This window comes from Lampetra planeri, chromosome 51, assembly GCF_965212315.1.
Source record: "Lampetra planeri chromosome 51, kcLamPlan1.2.h2, whole genome shotgun sequence".
Classification (NCBI taxonomy): Eukaryota; Metazoa; Chordata; class Hyperoartia; order Petromyzontiformes; family Petromyzontidae; genus Lampetra; species Lampetra planeri.
The window spans coordinates 8,202,119-8,228,486 of NC_136157.1; the positions used below are offsets into that span (position 1 = coordinate 8,202,119).

At 50.0% G+C, this 26,368-nt stretch overlaps 2 protein-coding genes across 6 annotated transcripts; one reads left to right on the forward strand and one right to left on the reverse strand.

The window, feature by feature from the left end:
• On the forward strand, positions 1 to 6,471 carry LOC144734377 (uncharacterized). Of its 5 annotated transcripts, none has more exons than XM_078616528.1 (4): positions 1 to 471; positions 2,675 to 2,896; positions 3,692 to 4,421; positions 5,713 to 6,471. In XM_078616528.1, the coding sequence occupies exons 3-4, from the start codon at positions 3,789 to 3,791 to the stop codon at positions 6,058 to 6,060; spliced, it is 981 nt and encodes a 326-aa protein (XP_078472654.1). In that variant the 5' UTR covers positions 1 to 471; positions 2,675 to 2,896; positions 3,692 to 3,788; the 3' UTR covers positions 6,061 to 6,471. The 5 variants fall into 5 exon arrangements, with proteins under 5 accessions (XP_078472654.1, XP_078472653.1, XP_078472655.1 ...); XM_078616527.1 differs by having other exon boundaries at positions 2,675 to 2,763; XM_078616529.1 differs by having other exon boundaries at positions 2,692 to 2,763.
• Positions 6,192 to 26,368, reverse strand: DNAI4 (dynein axonemal intermediate chain 4). Its single transcript, XM_078616525.1, has 18 exons — positions 26,287 to 26,368; positions 23,847 to 23,924; positions 22,781 to 22,991; positions 21,312 to 21,514; positions 20,675 to 20,781; positions 20,029 to 20,185; positions 19,186 to 19,325; positions 18,575 to 18,745; positions 17,712 to 17,927; positions 16,696 to 16,943; positions 15,384 to 15,470; positions 14,545 to 14,699; positions 13,516 to 13,670; positions 13,245 to 13,378; positions 12,663 to 12,761; positions 11,548 to 11,774; positions 9,398 to 9,545; positions 6,192 to 7,738 (listed from the first exon to the last, which is right to left on the reverse strand). The coding sequence occupies exons 1-18, from the start codon at positions 26,328 to 26,330 to the stop codon at positions 7,658 to 7,660; spliced, it is 2,661 nt and encodes an 886-aa protein (XP_078472651.1). The 5' UTR covers positions 26,331 to 26,368; the 3' UTR covers positions 6,192 to 7,657.

Consider the following 26,368-nt stretch of genomic DNA (forward strand, 5'->3'; position numbering starts at 1 on the left):
ACACGGTCCGGGCACAGTGAGTCCAGTCCGGGCAACAGGGAATCCAGTCCGGGCACAGGGAATCCAGTCCGGGCATAGTGAGTCCAGTCTGGTCAAAGGGAGAATCCAGTCCGGGCAACAGCGAATCCAGTCCGGGCAACAGGGAATCCAGTCCGGGCAACAGTGAATCCAGTCCGGACATAGTGAGTCCAGTCTGGTCAAAGAGAGAATCCAGTCCGGGCAAGTGAATCCAGTCCGGGCACAGCGAACCCAGTCCGGGCATAGTGAGTCCAGTCTGGTCAAAGGGAGAATCCAGTCCGGGCAGAGTGAAAGTGAGTTCAGTCCGCCAACTTAAAACAGTGAATCCAGTCCGGGCATAGGAAGTCCAGTCCGGGCATAGGAAGTCCAGCACAGGCAAAGTGAACCCAGTCTGGTCGAGAGTGAAGTTCTGCTGACCCCACTTCACTCGGTCTGCAGAGTCGCGCTGTGGAGGTGAGCAGAGAGGAGTGGTGAGTGTTTGGTGGGGTGAGTGGTGAGTGTGTGGTGGGGTGAGTGGTGAGTGTGGTGGGGTGAGTGGTGAGTGTGGTGGGGTGAGTGGTGACCGTGGTGGGGTGAGTGGAGAGTGTGGTGGAGTGAGTGGTGACCGTGGTGGAGTGAGTGGAGAGTGTGGTAGGGTGAGTGGTGAGTGTGGTGGGGTGAGTGGAGAGTGTGGTGGGGTGAGTGGTGAGTGTGGCGGAGTGAGTGGTGAGTGTGGTGGAGTGAGTGGTGACCGTGGTGGGGTGAGTGGAGAGTGTGGTGGGGTGAGTGGTGAGTGTGGTGGGGTGAGTGGAGAGTGTGGTGGGTGAGTGGAGAGTGTGGTGGGGTGAGTGGTGAGTGTGGTGGAGTGAGTGGAGAGTGTGGTGGAGAGTGTGATGGAGTGAGTGGTGGAGTGAGTGGTGAGTGTGGTGGGGTGAGTGGTGAGTGTGGTGGAGTGAGTGGTCAGTGTGGTGGGGTGAGTGGTGAGTGCGGTGGGGTGAGTGGTGAGTGTGGTGGAGTGAGTGGTGAGTGTGGTGGGGTGAGTGGTGAGTGTGGTGGGTGAGTGAATGAATGGAAAGTGATGTTATGTTCACAGTGGGTGGGGAGGGGCTGGTCACCCCGTGGTGCCCTTATAAAACTCAACGTTTAACCTACTCACGCCGGCTTGTGCCCGCCCTCACAGTCGGGCATATTTGCGGAATACACCACGCCGCCGTTGACCCTGCCCATTGACGGAGCAACCCAACGTTCCTACCAGCTCCCTCCGCAGGAATGTGTTCATAAAAAACTGCTGAAGTAGGCGAGAGATCTGCAAAGAATCAAGTTCGCACTCGCCACATGTGCTACTTGTGGTGAACATGAAAACAAAAACTTGCTCTTATTAATATATAATCAGTCCCTCCAGAAAAACGCGATTATGCGATCGCATGATTCCACGCAAAATCAGCCAAAGTCCGCATATTTATGCGGGGGGCGCGTTTTTTCAAATACGCCGCACTTTCGCCGCATAAATTGCCGATTTCCGCGCGCAAAATATACGGGCTTGCATGATTTCATAATCCCCGCATTTTCGTTGCAAAAAGTCACATATATCTTAGCAGAAAGTTGAAAAATGTTGCGTTTACTTCACACAAGTGCAGCCATTTCCCCTGTTGCCATGGGAACGTTATGAAGTGACGTCACTCATTACGCGACATCATTGAAAAGCTGCAAACCCCGCGATGCCAATGAAACCATGATGAAGCCCGCAAATCTTTCTCATTTGCCAACAAACATAAGCGCAAAATACCGCGCAAAGCAGTTGTAAGATTGCACTTTTTTGTTAGTAGTATGTAAATTTACATTACTGTAAGACTGTACTGTTACTGTATTGCTTACGTTACTGTGCACTGAAAACACTTATTTTAACAGAAGATGTCTGTTTTGTATAGCTACCTCTGTAAAACAGGAAGCACACATTTTATTTTTTAATATTTTATTTAACACGTAGGCTTTCGCGACCAATATTGTTCATAATCAACGATTTTTGGGTTTAGATCGCGTTATTTATAAATGTGTCGTAACCCTCCACCACCCGACACGGCCAATCAGTAAAAAAAAAAACGTCAACGTGACACTTTTTTTACTGATTGGCCGTGTCGGGTGGTGGAGGGTTACGACACATTTATAAATAACGCGATCTAAACCCAAAAATCGTTGATTATGAACAATATTTTATTTATTCATTTTTACAGAAGTTGTAGCATATTCATTTTGTAAAGCTACAGAACTTGTTCGACTCAATGTTTTGTAAGTTTGAGCCATCTGTTTGTTAAGGTCTGAAATAAAACAAGATGAGAACTTAAATATTCCCAGCACTTTCTGTGATGTAGTATGCTTGCTTATCATAGGAAGTAATAAGAAATGACTCTTTACATTAAAGTAGTAGCCTAGTGAATCACTTTTTTTTCTCTTTTTCATCAAACCGCAGTTTTTGCAAGTTCCCGCAGTTTTTGCAAGTTCCCGCAATTTTTGCAAGTTCCCGCAATTTAATCGCATAAAATTGCATAAATATCCCGCATATTCCATCGCATTTTTTAAGAAAACGTGCCGCATAATCAACGATTTTTGCCTGCAACAATCACCAAAAAACTCCGCGTTTTTCTGGAGGGACTGTATAATTACGCGTTGTCTTTTAAAGTGATTGGTCTCCACCAGAGCCAGAAGCCTGCTTGAGGGCCTCGTCTCGCCGCCGGTGTCAGAGCAGACAACAACGCCAAAAGACGTACGGTACAAGCGCAATGCACTGTCCTGCAGTGTTGTGTAAGTGCCGTTCATAATCGATTATCCGGGCTGCTGCTTCCAGCGTTATCCGGCGGTCCCGAGCCGATCCGGCGAAACCGCTCCAAAGGGCTGCAACCAGGTCAGGAGATCGGCGCCGTTAGCATGATAAAAAACGAGGTAGCTACGCTTGATTTCAGTGTCAAATGTGTTATATACGGCACCTTATACACTACATACAACTTAATGAAAATACTGCACTTGCATGCGTCAACCCACGCGGCTTTCGAGATTGGAGTGGTCAGTACAGTACAGTAAATACGCTAACCTTTAAAGTAGGAGATTTATTTATGCCAACCTCATATAGTAAACAAATGTAATGCACTAAACAGACATATGACAACACCTACAAACATAACATCATGCAATAATGTGCAAAAATAAGCAATTTTAAATAATGATGATTCTTGATTATCCGGCGGTTTTGAAAATCCAGCGCCTCCACCTCCCCCGAAGCCGTCGGATTATAATTATCGATGATCGACTGTATGTATGTTGAACTTCTTTTGCACCGTACGTAGCCATCCGCGATAATCGGAGGTGCGGGGGAAGGACAACAAACAAAACACAAAAAGTAGTTTGAAGAAATGAGTTTGTCAATCAAGATGAATTAAAAGTTGCATAGCACCGGTGGCTTCCTAATGTCGGAAGGAAGAGCGTTCCAGACGGCCGCAGAAGCGCATCTGAAAGCGCCGTACGATGCGGTGACCACCGTCTTTAAGTAAAGCCTCTCCCTGCCGATGTGCCCCGAATGAGACGAAACCCAGTCCAGAGTGTGTTGCTTGCCAGACGTCTGGTGTTGCTGCAAGTTTTAATATGAAACGTGCTGAGATAATTTTTTTAAACAGCATGAAATGTTGTGTTTTTGCCTTTTAAGGGATGGTGTGACCACTGTCAAGTTTAGCTGAAAGAGCCGATAGATAAAAGGTCCCATTCGTCTTTCCCAACCGCTCTTCAAATCACGTGCGGTGACCATGAATCCTCACACCGGGAGACGCCGCCTGAACCACTGGGTAGAGGACTTGTTCCCCGCCAGGTATGCCTGCACTTCAGACGACCTTCTCGGCAGCGACGAGCCATCACCTTCGTTGGCGGCGGGGGAACAGGCTCGCCAGAGTCGAGCCCGGCGCCTGAAGGACATTTACGGCGCCGTGTTCAGAGAACAGGCGGAGGCTGCGCGTGAAGCCCGGCTGAAGCACATCGCCAGCAGCATGGTTCGCGAGTACCCCGAGAAATACGCCGCGCGAGACGACCTCGCGGGGTCCCCTCGCGAGTCGGAGCGGCGCGCGGACGGCGCGGGCGACGTGGATGTGGAGGAGCTGACGACGGAGCCGAGGTGCTTGTGGAGCAAGGAAGATGTGGCCGTCTTCAGACGCAACGCCGAAGAGAAAGACGCGCAGCTTCGCAGGCTGAAGTCTGTATTGACCGTGTCGGAAGCGGACAGGGGTGAGCTGAGGGCTCGCTGCGAGCGCCTGGAGAAGGATCTGAGCGAGAGCGTGAGGACGGGGTTGGCCGCCCGGCAGGAGGCGGACAGGCGGGCGATGCACTGCCGGCAGCTCGAGTGTGAAGTGCACAAGCTGCAGAAGTCACTTGGAGCCCTGCAGGAGGTGAGAGAAAGCGCCATCATCTAATCATTGCTCTCTCCTCGCCTGATGTGTCTTGATAGTACTGAATGGTCTAAGTATGATTTATGACTGGATTGCCCATAATGCGCCCGATTTTGTCACATCTAAGAAGCTAAGCGGCTTGAGTCTGGACTGTGCCAAGGACTCATGGCGGGGCTACGTGCTGGATCCCACGTCCACGCTCCTCGCCTTCAGAAACTCTCGTTGACCAGTCTGGCGAAGTATGGTCAAATAACCCCCACGGACCCCATGGCGTGAACAGGGCCTCATCTATCCAGCGGATTGACAAAGGGCTTTGCATGCATTTCCTTTCCGTAAAAAGTATTGAAATTCTGCCTATTACCAAATCACACTAAATGTACCTGATCTCATCAGATCTCAGAGGCTAAGCAGAGTTGAACCTGGTTAGTACTTGAATTTTAAGACCTTCAGCGGTCAGAATACGGTGGTGTTGAGTGTGTGACACTTTTGTATTTGTGGGTTTTCTCTGGGTGCTGTCTTGTGGTATTGGCAAAAAGATTGCAAAGCGACACGCTCCAGAAAAAGTCTTGAGACTCAGTGGTGCTTTGCTGAGCACTATTTCCCACACGTAATTAACATTGTGGTATACAGGGACTCCTCTACTTATAAACATTCGACTTACGAACTTTCAGAGATACGAACAAACCTGTCCGTATGTCCAGTTGCCTGTTCGGACCGAGATTCGTAAGTTCAACCTCCAAGTGGCATCTACATCTACAGGAGATGATACAACGTGTAAACCCATTCCCCGTGTTTAGTGTACACGCCGTGCAACATGTTGGGAATCGACAGGAGTAAAGTTGGACTTACGAACAAATCGACTTACGAACAGACCTCTGGAACATAACTGGTTTGTAAGTAGAAGAGTCTCTGTATACTGAAGTAAGATTAAACATGGGAAAATAATATAATATATAAGTATGTTGAACGTCTTTCGCGCCGTACGTAGCCAACCGTGCGAATCGGAATATAAAACATACTTCGTAAAGGTGAGTATCTCAAAGCATCAACATAGGTTGGTTTGCAAACGTTGATGCTTATGGAATTTTTGCGTTAATCTGCTCACAACTGTAACGCAAGGTTGTTTGTTTGTGAAGGTTGTGATTGCAGCGCATGTTGCTTGTGAAGGTTGTGAGTGCAGCGCTGGTTGTGTGTGAAGGTTGTGAGTGCAGCGCAGGTTGTTTGTGAAGGTTGTGAGTGCAGCGCTGGTTGTTTGTGAAGCTTGTGAGTGCAGCGCTGGTTGTTTGTGAAGGTTGTGAGTGCAGCGCAGAGCCAGGCGTCGCAGTGCCGCAGGGACCTTCACGCGGCGCGGCTGCAGCAGGAGCAGCTGAGGGCGCGGAAACAGGAAATGAAATCGGAGCTGCAAAAAGCGTCGCAGGAGTTTTTGCTGAAGGAGGCCGAGCTGCACGGGAAGATGGAGCTACGCTACAAGTCGGCGCTGGCGGAGTTGCAGGCCGAACTGGGGCGGACGCGCGAAGAGCTGCAGAGGGAGCGACAGGCGCGCGGTCGAGATCTGGCGTCCCTGGAGTTGCTTCGACGGCACTTTCTCAACCTGCAGGCTCCCAGGGTCGATGACTGCATGAAGATTACTCATTGGTAGCATTGTAAATGAGCGGACGTTGACGTGAAGACAGGTCCTCGGTCGCAGATCGTAAGCGGTTATAGTTGTTTTTTCTTCTGGGATGGAGGGGCGAAGAGCGTCTTGACAAAATTATTATTTTGTCAAGACGCTCTTCGCCCCTCCATGCCAGCTTAAATAGTCGCTCCAAGCCTGGGGCGTGTCATTCAGACTCTGTCTTCTCGACAGACCTGTTCTACACCTGAGGACGGCTGCTTGCGTTGTGGCCGAAACGTCGTGAGAATTATTTTGTTTTATTTTTATTATTTCCATTCTACGTGACTTTACCGAAAGAACCAAGAAGATGAATCCCTGCAGTCACGAAAGCTTTAAATCGAAAGGTTCTAGTTGTGTTATGTGGACAGGTTGGTAAAATAAAATGTTGAATTTTAACGAGACGTATTGTTCTCATAATCTGAAATAAGTGTTGGCGGAGCTCACAAATGTTGTGAAACTCCCCGTTGTGGTAGTATGGCATTGTGTTGTCGTGTTATGTTGGTGTGGTGTTGTACAATGGTGTGAGGTGGTGTGCATTATGGTGTGGGTATGGTTTGATAGGGTTTTCGTGTGATGGTGTACCACAGTGGATTGTGGTCTATAGAGTTGGGTATTTAGATCGGAATGTGCCCCATCTCGCAAGTGAAGCAGGCTCAGCCTGGATCTTGGGTAGACGACCACCACCACACATAGGCGTGCTATGGGCTGTTGGGCTACCTTGTGGGCAGCAGGTGGCAGTGTAGCAAAAGCCATTGTCGCACTATACTCAAACATCCACCAATGCATTTCTTACCTGTTTAGTCAATTTTCCAAGCCATTTTAAAAATTTCAACCACTTTATTTCAGAAAAACAGTGAACAGGAAACCCAAGCGTGCCACTTTTCCCGTCATTCCCCTTACGACTCGTTCCACACTCTGCCTCCCCTTAACCTCCATTAGCCCATTCTATTTAACGCGGCAGCAATGATGCATTCAAGAAATGATGCATTCAAGAAATGATGCATGCAGAGATGAGGATAAGCGCATGTTTGGTTTTGTCCCGAGTGAGATGATGAAACTCGATCTCCAGTTGCTACTCTCAGCTGGCAGCGTCAAACCCGACGGGTGAGATGCACTTCTTGTTGTTGAGACGATGGTGGGAACTTGGCACCTCTTGGCCATTGCCCCCCCACTGTTGGCGACTGGGACATGGGCACGCTTTCACAACCAGACGAAATAAAGGAACATTGTCCAACACGCGCACAGGGCCAGTTATGGCTTCCAGTTACGTCCTGAGGGTGTTTCTCATGGATCTGCTGCGTCAGGTGGGATGTAGACTTTGGTAGTCGAGCTTGGGTGAAGTCCAGTAAAGTCAACATGGACGGGATTTGACAAAGTAGGCTGAGTAAAAGTTGTAAATAGGTAACTTGACATGGCACGTGTGGCATAGACTCTGACTCTAGGATTCAAACACAACACGTTCATATTTTTTTCAGAAGACTATGCATTGTAAATAATTTCTGTCAATGTTTAGTCAAAGTCTAGGCCCCAGCCAAAGTGGAACAGGGCATAACGCCATGAGGTACGATGCAGTCCCGTTGGTTCAAGACGTTTCCCCCATCGCTGCTGTTTGCTCGTTCTGGGAGGTCAATATGGTACTGATGACATCCGACAGTGCCACCTTCTGCACTCACAGACAAGGACATCCACAGACACAGAACCAGAGACATGCGTAAAAACAAAGAACACAACAACAACAACCGCCATTCGCCACTAAGTGGCGGTGACGTCACCACGGTGCTTGTACCAGGCTATGTGCACGTTGAGGCCACGTGAAGTGAAACCACATAGACACACACGGCCACACATTTTCACACTGCACGTTTGATGTCACACCAAAAAACATTTTTTGAACTGAAAAACTGTATAATACATAGAAAATTAATGTATTATGAAAAAGTGTCACTCATTGGAGAGTTAACCTGTATTATGGACATGTCTTTACTGATTAAAAACTTCTCCTTTGAAAAGGTATTAATTACAAATTGAAAGTTGTTTGCAGCTGTTGAGACATGTATATTTTGACCCGAGTGGGACAAATAAATCTACGTCCTTTATATGTCAAACCATCCCAACTGGTGTCCTACCCCCCTTGGCTAAAAAATATTTTCACGCCTTAAGATGCTGAGACATGTACGGTCAGGATAGAGGGCGACGCAGTGCGTTTCTCAGCATCCGTCAACATCTCTCAGAGTCGCGCCGCACCGCCCTGGAGTCGGGAAGCCCCGAACTCTGGAACAGGTGGCACTGCCCGTTTTTTAAATCTTGAATTTTATGAATGAAGTGAAAAAGATTGTACATATACAATCACCAGGGGCAGCAGGGGCTGCAGTTCAGGGCCCTGGGTTTTGAGTGGTCCACAAAACATCTCCTGCTTTATACCAGTTGACAATTCTGTAACACAAGTCAGTGGTGGCCAATACGTGGATCGCGATTCATGGGTGGATCTCAGGATACATCGGTACGTACGCTATCATAAGCAGACGGAAATTTTCGTGATGGCTGATGGCCAAAAAAAAGTCCCCAAGAATCCATACATTAAAACAGCATAACTTCTAGCAATATATGGCGCGAGTACTTGGTATGCCTATGTATGTAGAGTATATTACCGTACAGGGTTAAATCCATCGGGGTAATTGTTGGTCATGGCTATCCCTCTTGTAGCCTACCTCCAAGCTGATGGATCGTGCCTTTGCTTTCTAGACTTTCCCCCAATTATCGACCCCTAACTGCCTCCCGAACGAGCCAGAATCCCGAACCGGCCATAGCTGCTACCACCCTCATAGCAGTTAGTTTCTAGCGTCAACAGAAAACTGGCACAGCAACGACCGACCTCTCCGCTGCTGCCTATCACACTCCTTGGCATCATGGCCTGCTGCTGAAATTGGCTAAAGTCATCAGATGCTGTTCTGTGAGCCTAATCGACGCGATGCCCTGCAACCGTACTTTTCGGGTTACACCTCGCTGGTGGATCGTGCATGTGCGTTAAGATCCACCAGAATTGATCCGAGTGGTGTATTGGCCACAGCTGTGATAGCTAATGTGATCATGAAAGCGATAGCATCATTATTTTCTGAAATTAAAATATTTAGGTGTTTTTTTTACTTTGATTTAACTTTCCAATACGTATATCGCATCCAAACAATAATGGAGTGTTTGGCATCGGGCAAGGGTTGGGTCAATATAGTCCAGGGAAGGGAGTGAACATATACAGGAGAGGGGCCCTCAGAATTAAAACAGGCCCAGGACACGATGAAACTTCACCCGGCCGTGGCGAGCGCACCTTGGTTTGCAGAAGCCCCTTGAGCTGATAGAGCGTCACATGCCCGTCGCTGTCCCCAACCAGCAGGCAGTGGCCGGGCGCGCGGGAGAACGCCACGCGCGTCGTGTGCACCCCACGCCGACCTGGGCTCACCAGCACGGGGTCCAGCCTGCACGCGCACACCCAGCGGCAACAGAGCCGGCGTGCTTCCACAATCGCAACGGCATTGCTGTTGCAATTGCAGCGCTCGCTCAACATTTTTTGTTCATTCCACGGCCCTCGCACTTTGTCGAGCTTGCTCAATCTTCGGGAGTTGAGAAGGCCGGGGGATGGACACTGACGGCTGTCTGCTGCCGTACTGTGCAGCAGCGGCCAATGGAGAGGCGAGGGTCGATCGGCCACTGAACAGCATGGACAGTTCGCCCGTCCCAGCTTTCGAACGGTCAGGTTCTCTTATAATCCCGAAATGCCGCGGCACGCCTGTTGCAAACTGTAGTCATGCACTCTCGCCAACACTTGGACTTCCAATGCAGATTCAGCCCAAGAGCGGCTTCACAATGTATTTTTGTGTTCTGCTCTCGTGTCTTGCATCACGTGAGACGTGTCCACACCAGCGCATCGAACTAAGCATTAGGGCCACGTGGAGTCACATGATAAAGGACGATTGTTTAAATCATCACGTGATTGTGACGTAAAAAATGTCAGACCCCTTTACTCCGCTCGCTTTGCCTCACCCCAAACTTGATTGAATCAGCATCTTTATTTATACCGGAGGAATCCAATGGGCTATAAAGCTCTTTTTTCACAGATGTCCAGTCAGATTGGCTGCCAGTGCTTAACGTTTATATGTCCAAACATTCAAACAGGTTAATATTGCGATATATTACCTGTTGTATAGGGAAATGTACTTATAGCACAAACAGGCTCAGCCACATTTACAATATTCCTTTACATTTAAGTGCAATTAAATATCCGGCCAGGTAGGTCAGCGGTAGAGCGAGCGGCACGCAATGGGAAGGTCGATAATTCCAATGTTAATGTTGGTGGTTAACTCTGCACGTGATCCCTCTGGGATCGATACAATGAGCAGCACTTTGTGTGGAAGTCAGCAGTGGTGGTGTCCTTTGGATAGACTCACCCCAACCATTGCAATGTGGAATTTACACCACTGGATCAGCATTGTAAACAGAACATGACCACTGCCCCAATGGTCATTTTATTAGGAAATATACATTTTTTTTTTTAGATATAAACAGGACCCTGCGGGGTGGGCTGGTAGGAATAATACTAATACCGGTACAGGGATATCGACCGCACACACACGCACACGCGCACACACGAGCATAAACGTACACACGCACATACACACGCACACACACCGCACGCACACACACATACATGCACGCACGCACACGCACACGTAATGAAGTTGTGTTGCTACGCTTCCAGTTCGCCGTGAATAACGATCCGAAGCCCAATAGCGCCCATTCATCACGCCGCTCGAGTGGGCCGGACACGCACACACGCACGCACACACACGCACACAGTCACACATATACACACATGCACGCACACACAGACACGCACACACACGCGCATACACACGCACACACACGCACGCACGCAAACACACACGCACACACACGCACACACACACACACGCGCAGGGGGAGCGGGCGGCCATCTTGTCGGACGGACGGACGGACAAACGGACGCGGACGGACGGACGGACAAACGGACGCGGACGGACGGACGGACGGACAAACGGACGCGGACGGACGGACGGACAAACGGTCGGACGATATAATCTATTGGTGGTCTGGTCCACTTCGTTCCTACCAGTAAAACTCAACCTAACCTTTTGGTATTTTACCAGGTTTAAGTCCCACTGAGCTATGTAGCTATGTTTCACCACAATTCATACCTCACCACAATTCATATCTCAAGGAAGTGGCTTATCATGTGGAAATTCACAGCAGCCAAATACTCTAAATGCATGTTTTCTAAATGTGGAGGGAAAAACCGGAGGACGTGGAGAAAAATCCACGCAACCACGCGGAAAGAGACTTTCAAACTCCAAATACACAGGCCTCGGGATCGCACCACGACCCGTACACCAGGCGAGGTAGTTAACATCTCGGCCACTGCGGCGTGCACGCAGCCCGACGTACGTGCTGCTGGACAGGTCCCACACATGCAGAGCCTCTGCGGTGAGCGCAGCCAGGAGTGTGGGGCTATGGGGGGACCAGGCGACGTCCAGCACGGCCTGACTGCCACACTGCAGGGTGAGCACGGGGGACGTCAGGTCCACCCTCCACAGCCGCACACTCCAATCGGAGGAGCAGCTCAGGAAGACTTCCGGCTCGAAGGGAGACCACAGCACGCGGTAGACTGGGCCCTGCGCACACGGACGTCGCACGGCGATTTAGCCAACCGCACCTCCGGTTAGCACGGTTGGCTACGTACGGTGCGAACGAAGTTCAACATACATACATACATACGTACATGTTTGTCTCCATCAATGGACGTTTTTAAGCCGCGTCTAATATGGCAAATGGTTATTTTTAGGTTGACAGGTTTACTTTATTACACCCGGGGAAAAAAACCTGTTGAGACAACAACTGTGTGATAATACAGGGTAGTTGAGACCTGAACGTACACTTGTAAATCGCAAATTCCCACGAAAATCTGAAAGCTCTGCCCGAGTAATTTTCGGCTCGTTATTTTATGCGCCGTATGGCCCACTTTGCCAACGGCGGGCTCCACCCACTCCCAGCGGGGCCGACCCTCGGAAACGGTCGTGACTTCACGGGGAAGATGTGGAAATTTAACGGCGTCTGTCGCGTAGGTCGACTTCGGATCCGCGTTTTCAATGTAAAAAAAGTGAATGCGGAAAAATCTCAAAAGTAACGTAAAAAAAAAGCTTGGGATAACATAAGCTAACCCAAACATACATTGTTTGGGTTAGATGATCACAGAGGACAATAACCATTGTGATGTCCCACAGTAAAATATGATGTCAGATAGCAAAATTTGCACCATGATTTCACTGACAATAACTTTTTCACGAAACTAAAATTAAGATATTTTGTTTATCGTGCGCAATAGAGAAAATATCTTGAAGCGCTTTACATCGTACGCCAATGAATATTTCGCGCGGATAAAAAAAAAAGTTGAAATGTGCAACGAGAGAAGAGCAATGGAACTTAATAGACCGCAGCAGACACGGCAAATGACGGCCGTGCGCAGCCCTCTGCGTGTGGGATTGTGGGGACGTATGCCTCACCTGGTGAGCGGAGTAGCTGTGCAGGTGCTGCTCGCTGTAGGAGCACGAGCACCTGTGGATGAAGCCCTCCTCCGTGCCGGCCAGGTACATGTTGCTGTCCTGCACGTGCGCATATGAGCGCGAGCACACGCAGAGATGAACGTGCGCAGGTGAGCACGTGTACAAGCGCACACACAGACGCTGCAATGTGCAAGCCACTCGGTTGCTTTGCTTGGATTCGTCAACAATAGGGTTCTTCAACGAAATATCCGGTTGCACAACTGGCATGAGGAAGAGAGTGATGGTGAGGCGTGGTGGCCTCAGTGGTGATGATGACCACTGGATGTTAACTACCTCGCCTCGTATACAAGAGGTCGCGGGTTGGATCCCAACCCTGATGCCTGTATGTTTGGAGTTTGCGTGTATTTCTCCCCATGGTCACGTGGATTTTTCTCCGGGTCCGCTGGTTTTTCCCTCCACATTTAGAATCAACATCACGCGTTTAGAGTAATAAATTTCCACATTCAGTGGGCCTTACGTGGTAAAAAATAATAATAGTTTAATAGTTTAGTTATCGAACTGGATTCAATTAGGCATGCGTACCTGAGGATGGAAGTCGACGCAGGTTCCACAAGCCAGTCTCCAAATGAGCGCCTCATTCTTACGTTCCCTCTGCCCCTCAACGCCCGCAGTTCGTCGAGTCCGGCCTTCCCCAGTCCGCTTCAGCCTCATCAGATCTGACGCGTGTGTTGGACATTAGGTTTAACTGCGCATTACAACACAACTGAAAAGACCGCAGCTCAACTAATAGCGATAATTCCACGCGCACACACGCCACACGATACTGCTGTGTGTGTGTGTGTGTGCGTCTCACCCTGGCAGTCAAGGCCTTTGCGGACGGCCCAGCGGGTGACACGACCGTCAGCTGAGATGGATGTGAGGGTCTCCCCACGGTCCTCCCCACCTCCTCCCTGCTCGAACCTCACCCACTGCACCTGCCACACTGCACCCATGTGTTTGCCCGACTCGCTGAGAGACGGCATCCAAACGCACACGTAAGTTCAGCCTCTTGGAATCAAGCAACGTTTCTTTTGTTCATAGTTTGTGTCTTGCTCCCTCAGTATTGCCACGGTGGAGATATGTTAACCTCCCCATGGCGTGTCCGATTAGCGCGGTTGGCTACGTATGGTGCGAAAAAAGTTCATCACACATACGTACAGTTCTGGGGGTGTGTTTGACCGTACTTCACCACAATGGTCAGTAAGGGCTGGTAAAGGCGGAGGACTAGTTAGCCGTGGCAGCGAATGCGAGTCGGGTCGCCGGGTTAAAAATTCAGTGCGTCAACCACTGCCCCACCACTCCACCACTGCGTATGTATGAATGAAAAACAATTGCTTCTTACGTGCAGAATTCAAAACAACAATAATGACATCCACAGTCCTATTCCACTGTTACAGTTTTTAGGAAAGAATAACTGAAATTATGCTGAGGCATTAAGCATCAAACAACAACGACCGCCATCCGCCACTGGTGCCAAGCTCTGTGCACTTTAAGGCCACGCTAAGCAACCGGGCATTGTGGCACATCTCTGTGGTTTGGAAGCAAGTGTTGGTGGGTCGCAGATTTGTTAAATGCCCAAATCTGCCCGACTGCAAGGTGGCCAAAAGACAGCAGTGCAGCAAATTGGGTTCTTGAAACGATCTGCGTGCCACTTAAGAGTGCAATCCCCTCGTACGCTCGAGTTTTTTCTCTGGCTCACTCCGTCTCACTCCCGCATGCAGAGCAATGCCTTAACAACACGGAATTAGCCAAACATCCCAATGCAGGACCCCCCCCTCTTTAATGAGTGGCTTGAGACTCAGTGAAGCTTTCCTGGACGAGACGAATGACGTGAAGCTCTGACCTGCTGGTGAGAGAGGGAACGTCCTCAGCCCCTCCCCGGGTGTTGTGAACGGCGACTGTTCCATCCAGCGTCCCCACTGCCAGCAGGTTTGCGTTTGCCGCGGAGAAATCGATGCAGGTCACTCCCGACTCCATGTGAAACACTCTGTCCGGCCACTGGCACGGGGAGAAGCGACGGGGCACGTTCAGTGTGTGCAAACATGAGACGAGTCATTGGGAGTGAAGCAGTCTCGGTCAATAAAGTAATGCTGACTGCTATAGTCATATGCCGCTGTAAAACATTACAGAGGGGGTATACCTAGGGCCAATATTGAAGGTGGATTGTGGTCAAAGTAATTAAGTTAGGTGAACGAGATTAGGTCGGAGTGCTTTTGAAAAACTGAACTTCGTTGAGTAGAATTGTTTCGCGCGACTTTTGTTTCACTCATATTGATCTTGAGGCCAACTTGATTGCCTTGTTTACTAAGTTATTCAATATATTCCGGTAAATAATTCCAATTTAAGAGTTTGTCTGCTAAAATAAATTCGACCAGAAAATATTGATCCAGAATGTGCAAAGGATAATGGACTGAAATGTAGAGTTATTACATTACACTTTTGAAAACTCGTTTCTTTAGAAGCACTTTTTTGTGTTTAGTTTGTTGTCCTTCCCCCGCACCTTCGATTAGCACGGTTGGCTACGTACGGTGCAAAAGAAGTTCAACATAGACATTTACAAAGACACTCTCAGGCTCTGAAACAGACGCTTGTCCATCGTTTTAAAACCCCAATTACTTACAACACTTCGTAATAAACCGTGAAGGCTGGTTTCAAAGTACGTGAAGGGGTCGGAAGCCTCACCGTGGGATTCTTGAGTGACCAGCCACAGGCCAGTCCCTCCTTCTGGTCTCGGATCCCAAACTCCCCATAGCCCACGGCCAGCAGGTCCTAAATGTGTACACGCACCATGCAAAAGAGCACACACCATGCAAAAGAGCACGCACCATGCAAAAGAGCACGCACCATGCAAAAGAGCACGCACCATGCAAAAGAGCACACACCATGCAAAAGAGCACGCACCATGCAAAAGAGCACGCACCATGCAAAAGAGCACACACCATGCAAAAGAGCACACACCATGCAAAACAGCACACACCATGCAAAAGAGCACACACCATGCAAAACAGCACACACCATGCAAAAGACCACACACCATGCAAAACAGCACACACCACGCAAGACAGCACACACCATGCAAAAGACCACACACCATGCAAAAGAGCACACACCATGCAAAACAGCACACACCATGCAAAAGACCACACACCATGCAAAAGAGCACACACTATGCAAAAGAGCACACACCATGCAAAAGAGCACACACCATGCAAAAGAGCACACACCATGCAAAACAGCACACACCACGCAAGACAGCACACACCATGCAAAAGACCACACACCATGCAAAAGAGCACACACCATGCAAAACAGCACACACCATGCAAAAGACCACACACCATGCAAAAGAGCACACACTATGCAAAAGAGCACACACCATGCAAAAGAGCACACACCATGCAAAAGAGCACACAGCCGCGTACGAGTAAGCCATCTTTAATTAGCCCGACTGGTCGTGTAGCTTCTGATTGTTTAGAAGCCAGAGTTAAAATGGCCTTCATTCACATTCTTTATTTTTCATTCGTTAAGATGATCACAGTTTTCGGGGGCAATGGTTTAGTGTTCACGTCACTGACGTGGGGCATCAGTACCCACCCCCCCCCCCCCCCCCCAATGATCCGACCAGCGGCGACTTGTGTATGTACGTGTGACCAGATTGTAGAGCTTGACATCGGCTCGAGGTTTGGGGTGCGACTTACTTTCGAGAGCGTCTGATAATCCGGAGAATATGGTGACATCTATTTGGCAAATGTGCCAATTTGGCTTCCAGTTTGTCAAATTGATCCTCTGCCATGAGGCGTTGCCATTCATTCTCCAGTCTATTCGCAAGGGCATTCCTCCCCTTCCGATAGTGCGGTTGTATGTATGTATGTTCAACTTATTTCGCGCCATACGTAGCCAACCGTGCTAATCGGAGGCGCGTGGGAAGGACAACAGTTACCACCACAGTGCATCGGGTTGTTCGTGCGTGCGCACCCCAATGTGTGAACCTCACCGGGTTGAGCCGGTTCCAGGCCAGGCAGCTGACGTTTCGGCCCTTGGTCAAGCCGCATGAGAAGGCCCAGAGTCGCTGCAGGAAGGGGCCCCCCCCATGCACCACCGCGGGAATCTGCGCGCTGCTTCCGTGCAGCGTCTTCGGGCCGACCTCCATCCCCACGTTTCCCCGGGGCCTCCTCTCTTGCCCCTCAATTGCCTTCGCTTCCTCTGGAGCTCCCTCTTCGTCTTCCGGAACCCCATCAGGATCTGCACAGCACATAACAAACCAGAATCAGAATTATAATATTTATACCGGAGGAAACCGATGAGATATGAAGATTTTTTTTCACGGATGTCCAGTAGGGGCGGATAAGAACGTTACAACAACAAACAGTACAAAAACACGATGGTAGTGCAAAGTATAAAGGTAAACAAATCACCCAAAAACATACAAATACAACACGAAACCATCCCCATCCTACCAGGCAAAGCCTACTGAGGCATTAACTTGTTTTTCAGAAGCAATCTGGCCACAAATGATAGCTCAACCGACTCATTGCAGCAGCAGCAATATGAAAGCAACATCATAATATCCGCAATCGGGGATCGTGTGACTTGAGCCAATAACAAGAAAAAAAGAAAATGCAACACAAAATAGAATGCCGCATTTGTAGCTAAGAATGCAGGCTGTGCATCCGGGCGGTGAGAGATGAGCGTGAACCCGTCGTTGGTGAGAGAAGACGACGACGAAGTTACGTCCGGTTGCTCTGACTGGCCCTCATGGCCAGGCCGCTTCTGAAATAGAAGCTAATAGCTCAGTGGGTCTTACCTGGTAAGATGAATTTTTTAGTTAATTTGTTTACCTTTCCTACACTTTGCACTCCTATCGTGTTTTTTTTTTATATTGTCTGTTGTTGAAATGTTCTGACCTGCCCCGACTAGTACATCTGTGAAAAAAAGGGCTTTGCAGCTCAATCGGATTCCTCCAGCAAAGACTAAACATTGCGATACCGATCCTGTCTCTCCAGCACCCACCTGGCAGCACAGGCAGCTGGCGATAGGCAGCCATCTGGGGCTGATAGAGGTTTGCGACGAGCACGCGCTCCATGGTGGCCAGGTCCCGTTGGAAAGACGGGGAGCCCAGGACAGCGTCCGACGGAGGAGCACCGCTCGGCTCGGCCAGGAGCGGCACCAAGCCCGGGGCACTCTCGGTGCCCTGGGCAGTGCTGGAGGAGAGGCTGCGCTTGCTGTCTACAAACAAAAAGTGAAAGATCCCCCGCCCCCCCCCGTGTAGCGTTTATCGGGCTGTTGGGGAAAGTTGCTGTTAGCGAGCGCCTATGAAGGCCGGCAAGGCACACGAGCGGGTTGGTGGCCAGCATCACCCCCAGCAGACTTTCTCTCGCTCGTGGCAATGTTTACGCGCCGCACCAGGTACTCAATTGAGGCCGAGTCGACCTTGGGGAGGCCCAGGCCCAGTTCAGAAATCGTCACTGGTGTTGGCCGTGAGCGGGAATCAAACTTGGGTCGCTGGGTTCCTAGCGCAGCGCGCTAACCGCCACCATATCGCTAATCGCCACAATATCGCACACACACACGCAGCTCACATGGTGGGCGGTCGCACAAATACCACTTTAGGAGCCGCCTGATCCGATTGGGGGTTGTACCGTGTGTTGTTTGGTGCGACGTCTGACGTTTCGCTCCACGTGCTGGGAGCTTCTTCAGTTTGCATGTGCTTGAAGAAGCTGCCAGCACGTCCCTAATATGTTTCGTGTTTAGTTTGTCGTGCTTCCTTCGCACCTCCGATTAGCACGGTTGGCTACGTACAGTGCGAAAGAAGCTCAACATACATAGAATATATACATTCAAAGAGCATTATATACATGAATGCAGCTACTCACCTGTGCCCATGGAGCTTGCAGTGATCTCGGTGCCTGGTGCGAAGCGCTGGCTTGCTGCGAGACTTGTTGACGAGCTGGGCTGGCCTGGGCTCTCTGCTTTACCGGTTGCTGTTTTGGAGGCCTCCAATTCGCTTAACGTGTCATGCATGTCCCACGTGCTGGCAAAAATACCTGAAGTGGGCAAAAGCGTACGGGTGTGTCATTTATTATACGGTAGTCGCGAGGGGGTGATCAAAAAGCCTGTGACCTGACTTTGTGCTACAACGAAAGGTGAATGTTAATTTTAAATGATATTGCTGTTCAACAATAATTACCAAATTTTATAGAAATGGATTAATTCAGCTTTTTTACAGATGTTTAAAACATTCTTGTTTGTATGACGAATTATTAAATCACGTACCAAGGATGCGTTTTATGGGATATCTTACATGAGTATGTAAAGTCATCGTTATGCCCTCTATCCTGATGACATCACTATGATGATGAGAGAGAGAGACACGCAAACTCCAAATACACAGCAGGCGTCAGGTTCGGGATCGAACCCACACCCTCCTGCATACCAGGCGAGGTAGTTAACATCTCCTAGCCACCATGTGGCACCCAGTTGACACCTGCATCGGCGGTCACGATCCTGTCACACTGCACTTCTTTGCTCTTCCGCTGCAGGTTGAGTGTCTGCGCGCCGCGCTCCATGTAGCGCTCGTTCCCCGCGCGGCTTGAGCACAGCTGCTTGTACGTCTGGTTACGCTGCCTGACATTCCACACACACAACACGGCGCACCAAGACGTTGTTATGCAGTAGTCGTTGATGAGCCATCAATGGGGCCGTTTCAAATGTTCCTCCAGGTGCCACGACCCGTCGCTCCTAGCCAGGTCCACCTGGATAGGCATCGTCTACATCTGCGAGGGTGGTGATCTGTGAACACCAGGCTGAGCGTGAGATTGCCTATTTACTCCAGGAATATAAATGAGTCGGCCTATCATTCTTCCAAAGTTTATAAATTGCTCTCGTGTCTTGTAGAAATTCAACAATGACTCTTGATTTATGGGAGGGTGGCATTTCTGGCTTCAGGCCTTCATAACAAGCTAAGTGCATTGCCCAATGCTCGTTTGACAACTGGTCGATTTGAGTTCTGATGACGAGATGTTAACTACCTCGCCTGGTATGCAGGAGGTCGAGTTTGCACGTTCTCCCCGTGGTCGCGTGGATTTTTCTCCGGGTTCTCTGGTTTTTCCTTCCACATTTCGAAACATGCGCTTAGAGTATTTGGCTGCTATAAATTTCCACGTGATAATTTCCTAGGCTTTGCACTCATCTCGTATTTTTGGACATCTATTCTGATTCTGACTTCGTTGAGCTATCATTTGTGGCCAGGTCGCTTCTGAAAAAGAGCTACACAGCTGAGTGGGCCTTACCACGTAAAATATAAAGTTTAGTTTTGTTAGTTAATCACCTGATAGCCTCTGCCTGGCTGTCTTGTGTGGACACAGACACTGAGGTCATGTCCATGATCTCCATCGTCGGGGTTTCAGACAGCCACAGGGTGACGGTGCGGTTCAGCTCTGCCTCTCCCAGCACCTCTGGGTCCTCTTCTTCCCGATTCTGCACCTCTGAGACGAGAATTCAGATTGACATTCGAGCAGAAATGAGCCAAACAGAGAAGCGTATTCAAGTAAATGTGTATGCGTCGTAGAAGACAGTACGTGCGCGTAAAAAAAAGTGTTACGAATGTTTGCGTGTGCCACCACGGGGTCATGTTCTCATTGGTTTATCCTGTTCAGGTAAAACATGACACGTTTAACGACACATCGATGCATCAATAACAATCGATTGTCGAGCACAATTTACGATATTTTGAGCAATTATACACCTAATTGTGTGTGTGAGTTGATTATGTATAAAAATTTAATAAAAATTAGACTGTAACTAAAATAAACTATATGGAAAAATAAGACATAAAACAAATGGGACGCAATAATTGATTCTTAAAACGAATCCCGACCCCGATATTTTTTAATCGCCGAGGTGTGGCGTGAACTTTGGTCGCGGGTCGAGTCACGACGTGCCTCTGAGATAAGTGCCCGTGTGCGCTTGGCTACCTGCTAAGCTGCTGTAGTCATTCTGGACGCTTGGCTCTGCGATCTCATCTGTCAGGGAATCCAGACTGGAGTGGGCAGAGACCGAGAGGCTGCTGCCAAAAGTGGATCTGTGCACAAGGAGCGCAGACAAAAAAAAAAGCACACGCGTTGTGCAGGCTTCATGTTCTTCGCGCGCGTCCTGGTATACAGCTACGTGTGTGCTGCGAAAACAAACACAAAGATGCATGGAGACTGGAAACAAGCGATTAAACACAAGGTGTCCTGGAGCGAAAACATAGCAGGAACCCCAGCATGCTTTGCATGTGAAGGTGACATGCATTCAGCCTTGTGATGGCAAAAATATCAAAAGAACCGAGACTGTGGCATCCGTAATTTACGCAGCAGGGCAACATACGTGCCTCAGGCACCAGTGGCAGCAGTAGGCAATGATGGCTATACTGCACTGATGAGTCCTAATAAGGAGAGAACGGGCCCCCCCTCCATGGGAACGTGTCAGTTCCATCACTGCGGATGGAGACGAGTGCCAGCTCATGGCTCAATTGAGCAAAAGAGGCTCCGTGGCTCTGTGTGGCCTGGTGTGCCTCTGCCTTGCCGCACAGCTGCCTCCGCGCGTGCTGCAGTTTCCCCGACGCGTCACCTGGTGAACTGGCCGGCCATGCTGGCGGTGTGCACGGCGGTCTGGTAGAAGGAGTAGGAGGAGAGCATGTCCGTGGCGGAGCCCCCCCCCCCGCCAGAGGGGCCCCCCGCTGCGTCCCCTACGCCGGCTCCACGGCTCGCCTTGCCCTGCTCTGGGGTGAAGAGAGGTCGCGGGGTCACGTCGCACCCGTTCTCATCCAGCACCTGCGGGGTTCACACACAAAGCATTGGTATGGGGGTGGTCACGTGGTCCTGTGGTAGGGCGTTTGTCACTGGCACGTATGTACGTTAAACTTATTTTGCACGACACGTAGCCAACCGTGCTAATCGGAGGTGCGCTTGTTGCAGAGGTACATTGTTTGCATCCAGCAGGCTGGTCATTACAGTGGGTGTATTGGTCATAAAAAAATACGCGCCGTTTGTTTCACAGTGGATGTTACAGATCCTGTGCTGTTATTCAAAAAGGGTAGGCCATTGTGTGCGAGCATCATCTTCCAAAGTCGAAATATGACCGGCAAAATTACTCAATTGGGAATTATACACGGCAATCTTATTCTTCTTTCGTATGGCTGATGTAGATGCAGAGGAACAACTACAACTTTTTATTCAGGTGATCAAGCCAGATAACCGCGTTAGGAGCAGTGGAGTGTATTGCTGTAATGTCTCCTTCATATTCATGGATCGGGCCTTGCATGGCTATATGTTATACTACGGTCCGTTCTAGATGACCAGTCGCACACGACTGGAGAGTTTTGCATTTTCAATTTGTGCATCAGGTATCCATATCTGCCATGGTTTGTGCGGATGCGGCTTAGGGTGGACCATGAGCTTCTTGGAAGATCAAACCGATAACAATAATCTCCCCGTAATGTGAAAAAACTTGTTAGGGCCTTGCTGAAAAAGTCATGGGACTAAGCCAGGCTTTCCTGGGTTAACACGTGTATTACAGTAATAAAAAGCCTATGGAAAGGTTCAGCAAACCTAGTGTGCGGAAACCATCTGTTTGGACCATATCTCTCACATCATTATCAACCATGGTCAATCCATCTGTCGCAATTCTGCATGGCAACAATCCATCCCGTACCTACCGGACGTCCTCTTAGACCCAGCCAATTAGTAAGGTTTGTCACGTAAATAAAACGTGCCAATGAGAGTTACTACTTCAGTACACTGGTGTGTTGGAGAGTAAACCCACAACATTTACAATTTGAGTGCGATGTTTTGCTGGTGATTACAGCCAGCTTCATCAGGCGATTTGCCAGAATTGGTGGTGGCGGGTTAACGACACGTTTATATTTATGTGATCTAACCCAAAAAAACCTCTTATGGATAATATTGCTCGCAAACAGCCTACGTGCTAGGTCTTGCCATCTACATGACCGGCGATCTCAGCTCCAGAGTTCTTGGTGGCGAAGTGCGATCGCCGTGACCGAACGTCTCCTGTGTTCCGCCGTTGATTGTGGCTCTGACCAGCATGGAGGGCCGCAGTCCTCCCAGCGCGGCTCCCCCTGCTCTGCCCTCCGCGGGTCCTGCTCCCAAGCTGCGCCGGCTCGACGACGTGAGGATGCTGCGCGTCGTGGCGCTGCGCGTGCCCACCCGGGGGACGACGGCCAGCGAAGAGGCGCCCTGTGCTCCCAGTATCACTCCCCTGCGCTGGCTCATCCCGACGAACGTAGAGCCACTGCGCACACACACACAGACAGAGTGCACACACACATAGCGCATAGTAGACACGATGGCGATGCCACTGCAGCGCTTGTGCCAGGCTACGTACGCTATGAGGCTATCGTGTGAAGTGTGGACGTCTCGCCGACAGGTCACAGAGGAGGCCCAGATTTTACGGGTTGACTGAGATGACTGGCAGCTATGGTTAAAGAATGGATTTTCGCAGGAGTGCCTTTGAGTGATCTAGCTTCAGCAAGTTCTTTTAAAATTGTGCTGGGGGAATGTTTAGCTGTGTACTGATTAAGGGTGGAGTAGTGGCACAGTGGTTAGCACAGAGCTGCCGACAATTTAGCCTGCGCAGCAGCCTGTAAACACCCGTTGTTTTCACGATGTGGTATTATTCACCCACCCAAGCACTCTCCAGGCTCAACTCTGCTTGGCTTCTGAGATCTGATGACATTGGGTGCATTCCAGGTGCAGTACTGCAATTGGGTCATAGGACATACACACACATGCCGTACAACAACAAAAACACACTTGCACAGACACAAACACGTGCAGACATGCGCTGTGTGCACCAGAGGTCGCAAACGGATTTTGATTCCTTACCCGTACCCGTACCTGGCCGCACCAAGGCCGGGTACGGGTACCCGTTCCCTACCCATACCCTACCCGAAATGAGTGACAAACGGTTACTCACCAGTGACTCACGGCCTACCCGTACCCGGCCGCACCAGGGTCGCAAACGGGTACCCGTACCCGGCCGGATACGGGTAGCCGGGTATCGGGTAGGGTACGGGTATCGGGTACCCGGTTGCGACCTCTGGTGTGCACCCACGGACTGGCTGCAAAGGAGGAGGCGACGACTCACGATTGTTTCCCTCTGGAGTCCTTGCTCAGACTTGGTGGCAACTTCTTCATGGTTACAGATAGATGATGGTGCAGGTCTCTGTGTCACACATACAGGAGATGGTGCAGGTCTCTGTGTCACTACAGGTGATGGTGCAGGTCTCTGTGTCACACACACAGGTGATGGTACAGGTCTCTGTGTCACTACAGATTCTGGTGCAGGTCTCTGTGTCACACATACAGGAGATGGTACAGGTCTCTGTGTCACTACAGATTCTGGTGCAGGTCTCTGTGTCACTACAGGTGATGGTGCAGGTCTCTGTGTCACTACAGGTGATGGTGCAGGTCTCTGTGTCACTACAGGTGATAGTGCAAGTCTCTGTGTCACACATACAGGTGATGGTGCAGGTCTCTGTGTCACTACAGGTGATGGTGCAAGTCTCTGTGTCACACATACAGGTGATGGTGCAGGTCTCTGTGTCACACACACAGGTGATGGTGCAGGTCTCTGTGTCACTACAGGTGATGGTGCAGGTCTCTGTGTCACTACAGGTGATGGTGCAGGTCTCTGTGTCACTACAGGTGATGGTGCAGGTCTCTGTGTCACTACAGGTGATGGTGCAGGTCTCTGTGTCACTACAGGAGATGGTGCAGGTCTCTGTGTCACTACAGGTGATGGTGCAGGTCTCTGTGTCACACATACAGGTGATGGTGCAAGTCTCTGTGTCACTACAGATTCTGGTGCAGGTCTCTGTGTCACTACAGGAGATGGTGCAGGTCTCTGTGTCACTACAGGTGATGGTGCAAGTCTCTGTGTCACACATACAGGTGATGGTGCAGGTCTCTGTGTCACACATACAGGTGATGGTGCAGGTCTCTGTGTCACACACACAGGTGATGGTGCAGGTCTCTGTGTCACTACAGGTGATGGTGCAGGTCTCTGTGTCACTACAGGTGATAGTGCAAGTCTCTGTGTCACACATACAGGTGATGGTGCAGGTCTCTGTGTCACTACAGGTGATGGTGCAGGTCTCTGTGTCACTACAGGTGATGGTGCAGGTCTCTGTGTCACTACAGGTGATGGTGCAGGTCTCTGTGTCACTACAGGTGATGGTGCAGGTCTCTGTGTCACTACAGGAGATGGTGCAGGTCTCTGTGTCACTACAGGTGATGGTGCAGGTCTCTGTGTCACTACAGGTGATGGTGCAGGTCTCTGTATCACACACACAGGAGATGGTGCAGGTCTCTGTGTCACTACAGGTGATGGTGCAGGTCTCTGTGTCACTACAGGTGATGGTGCAGGTCTCTGTGTCACTACAGGTGATGGTGCAGGTCTCTGTGTCACTACAGGTGATGGTGCAGGTCTCTGTGTCACTACAGGTGATGGTGCAGGTCTCTGTGTCACTACAGGTGATGGTGCAGGTCTCTGTGTCACTACAGGTGATGGTGCAGGTCTCTGTGTCACTACAGGTGATGGTGCAGGTCTCTGTGTCACACATACAGGTGATGGTCTGTGTCACACATACAGGAGATGGTGCAGGTCTCTGTGTCACTACAGGTGATGGTGCAGGTCTCTGTGTCACTACAGGTGATGGTGCAGGTCTCTGTATCACACACACAGGAGATGGTGCAGGTCTCTGTGTCACTACAGGTGATGGTGCAGGTCTCTGTGTCACTACAGGTGATGGTGCAGGTCTCTGTGTCACTACAGGTGATGGTGCAGGTCTCTGTGTCACTACAGGTGATGGTGCAGGTCTCTGTGTCACTACAGGTGATGGTGCAGGTCTCTGTGTCACTACAGGTGATGGTGCAGGTCTCTGTGTCACTACAGGTGATGGTGCAGGTCTCTGTGTCACACACACAGGTGATGGTGCAGGTCTCTGTGTCACTACAGGTGATGGTGCAGGTCTCTGTGTCACTACAGGTGATGGTGCAGGTCTCTGTGTCACTACAGGTGATGGTGCAGGTCTCTGTGTCACACATACAGGAGATGGTGCAGGTCTCTGTGTCACTACAGGAGATGGTGCAGGTCTCTGTGTCACTACAGGTGATGGTGCAGGTCTCTGTGTCACTACAGGTGATGGTGCAGGTCTCTGTGTCACTACAGGTGATGGTGCAGGTCTCTGTGTCACTACAGGTGATGGTGCAGGTCTCTGTGTCACTACAGGTGATGGTGCAGGTCGCTGTGTCACTACAGGTGATGGTGCAGGTCTCTGTGTCACTACAGGTGATGGTGCAGGTCTCTGTGTCACTACAGGTGATGGTGCAGGTCTCAGTGTCACTACAGGTGATGGTGCAGGTCTCTGTGTCACTACAGGTGATGGTGCAGGTCTCTGAGTAGCTAGTGATTGTAGTTAGTGAGTAACTAGTGAGTGTAGCTAGTGAGTAACTAGTGAGTAACTAGTTAGTGAGTAGCTAGTGATTGTAGCGAGTGAGTGTAGCGAGTGAGTGAATGTGGTTACCGTGAACTCGCAGCGCCTGAAGGCAACGCTCTCGCCGTCACCATGGCGACGCGTTTTTATCAATAGCCGCGCTGATTGGCCG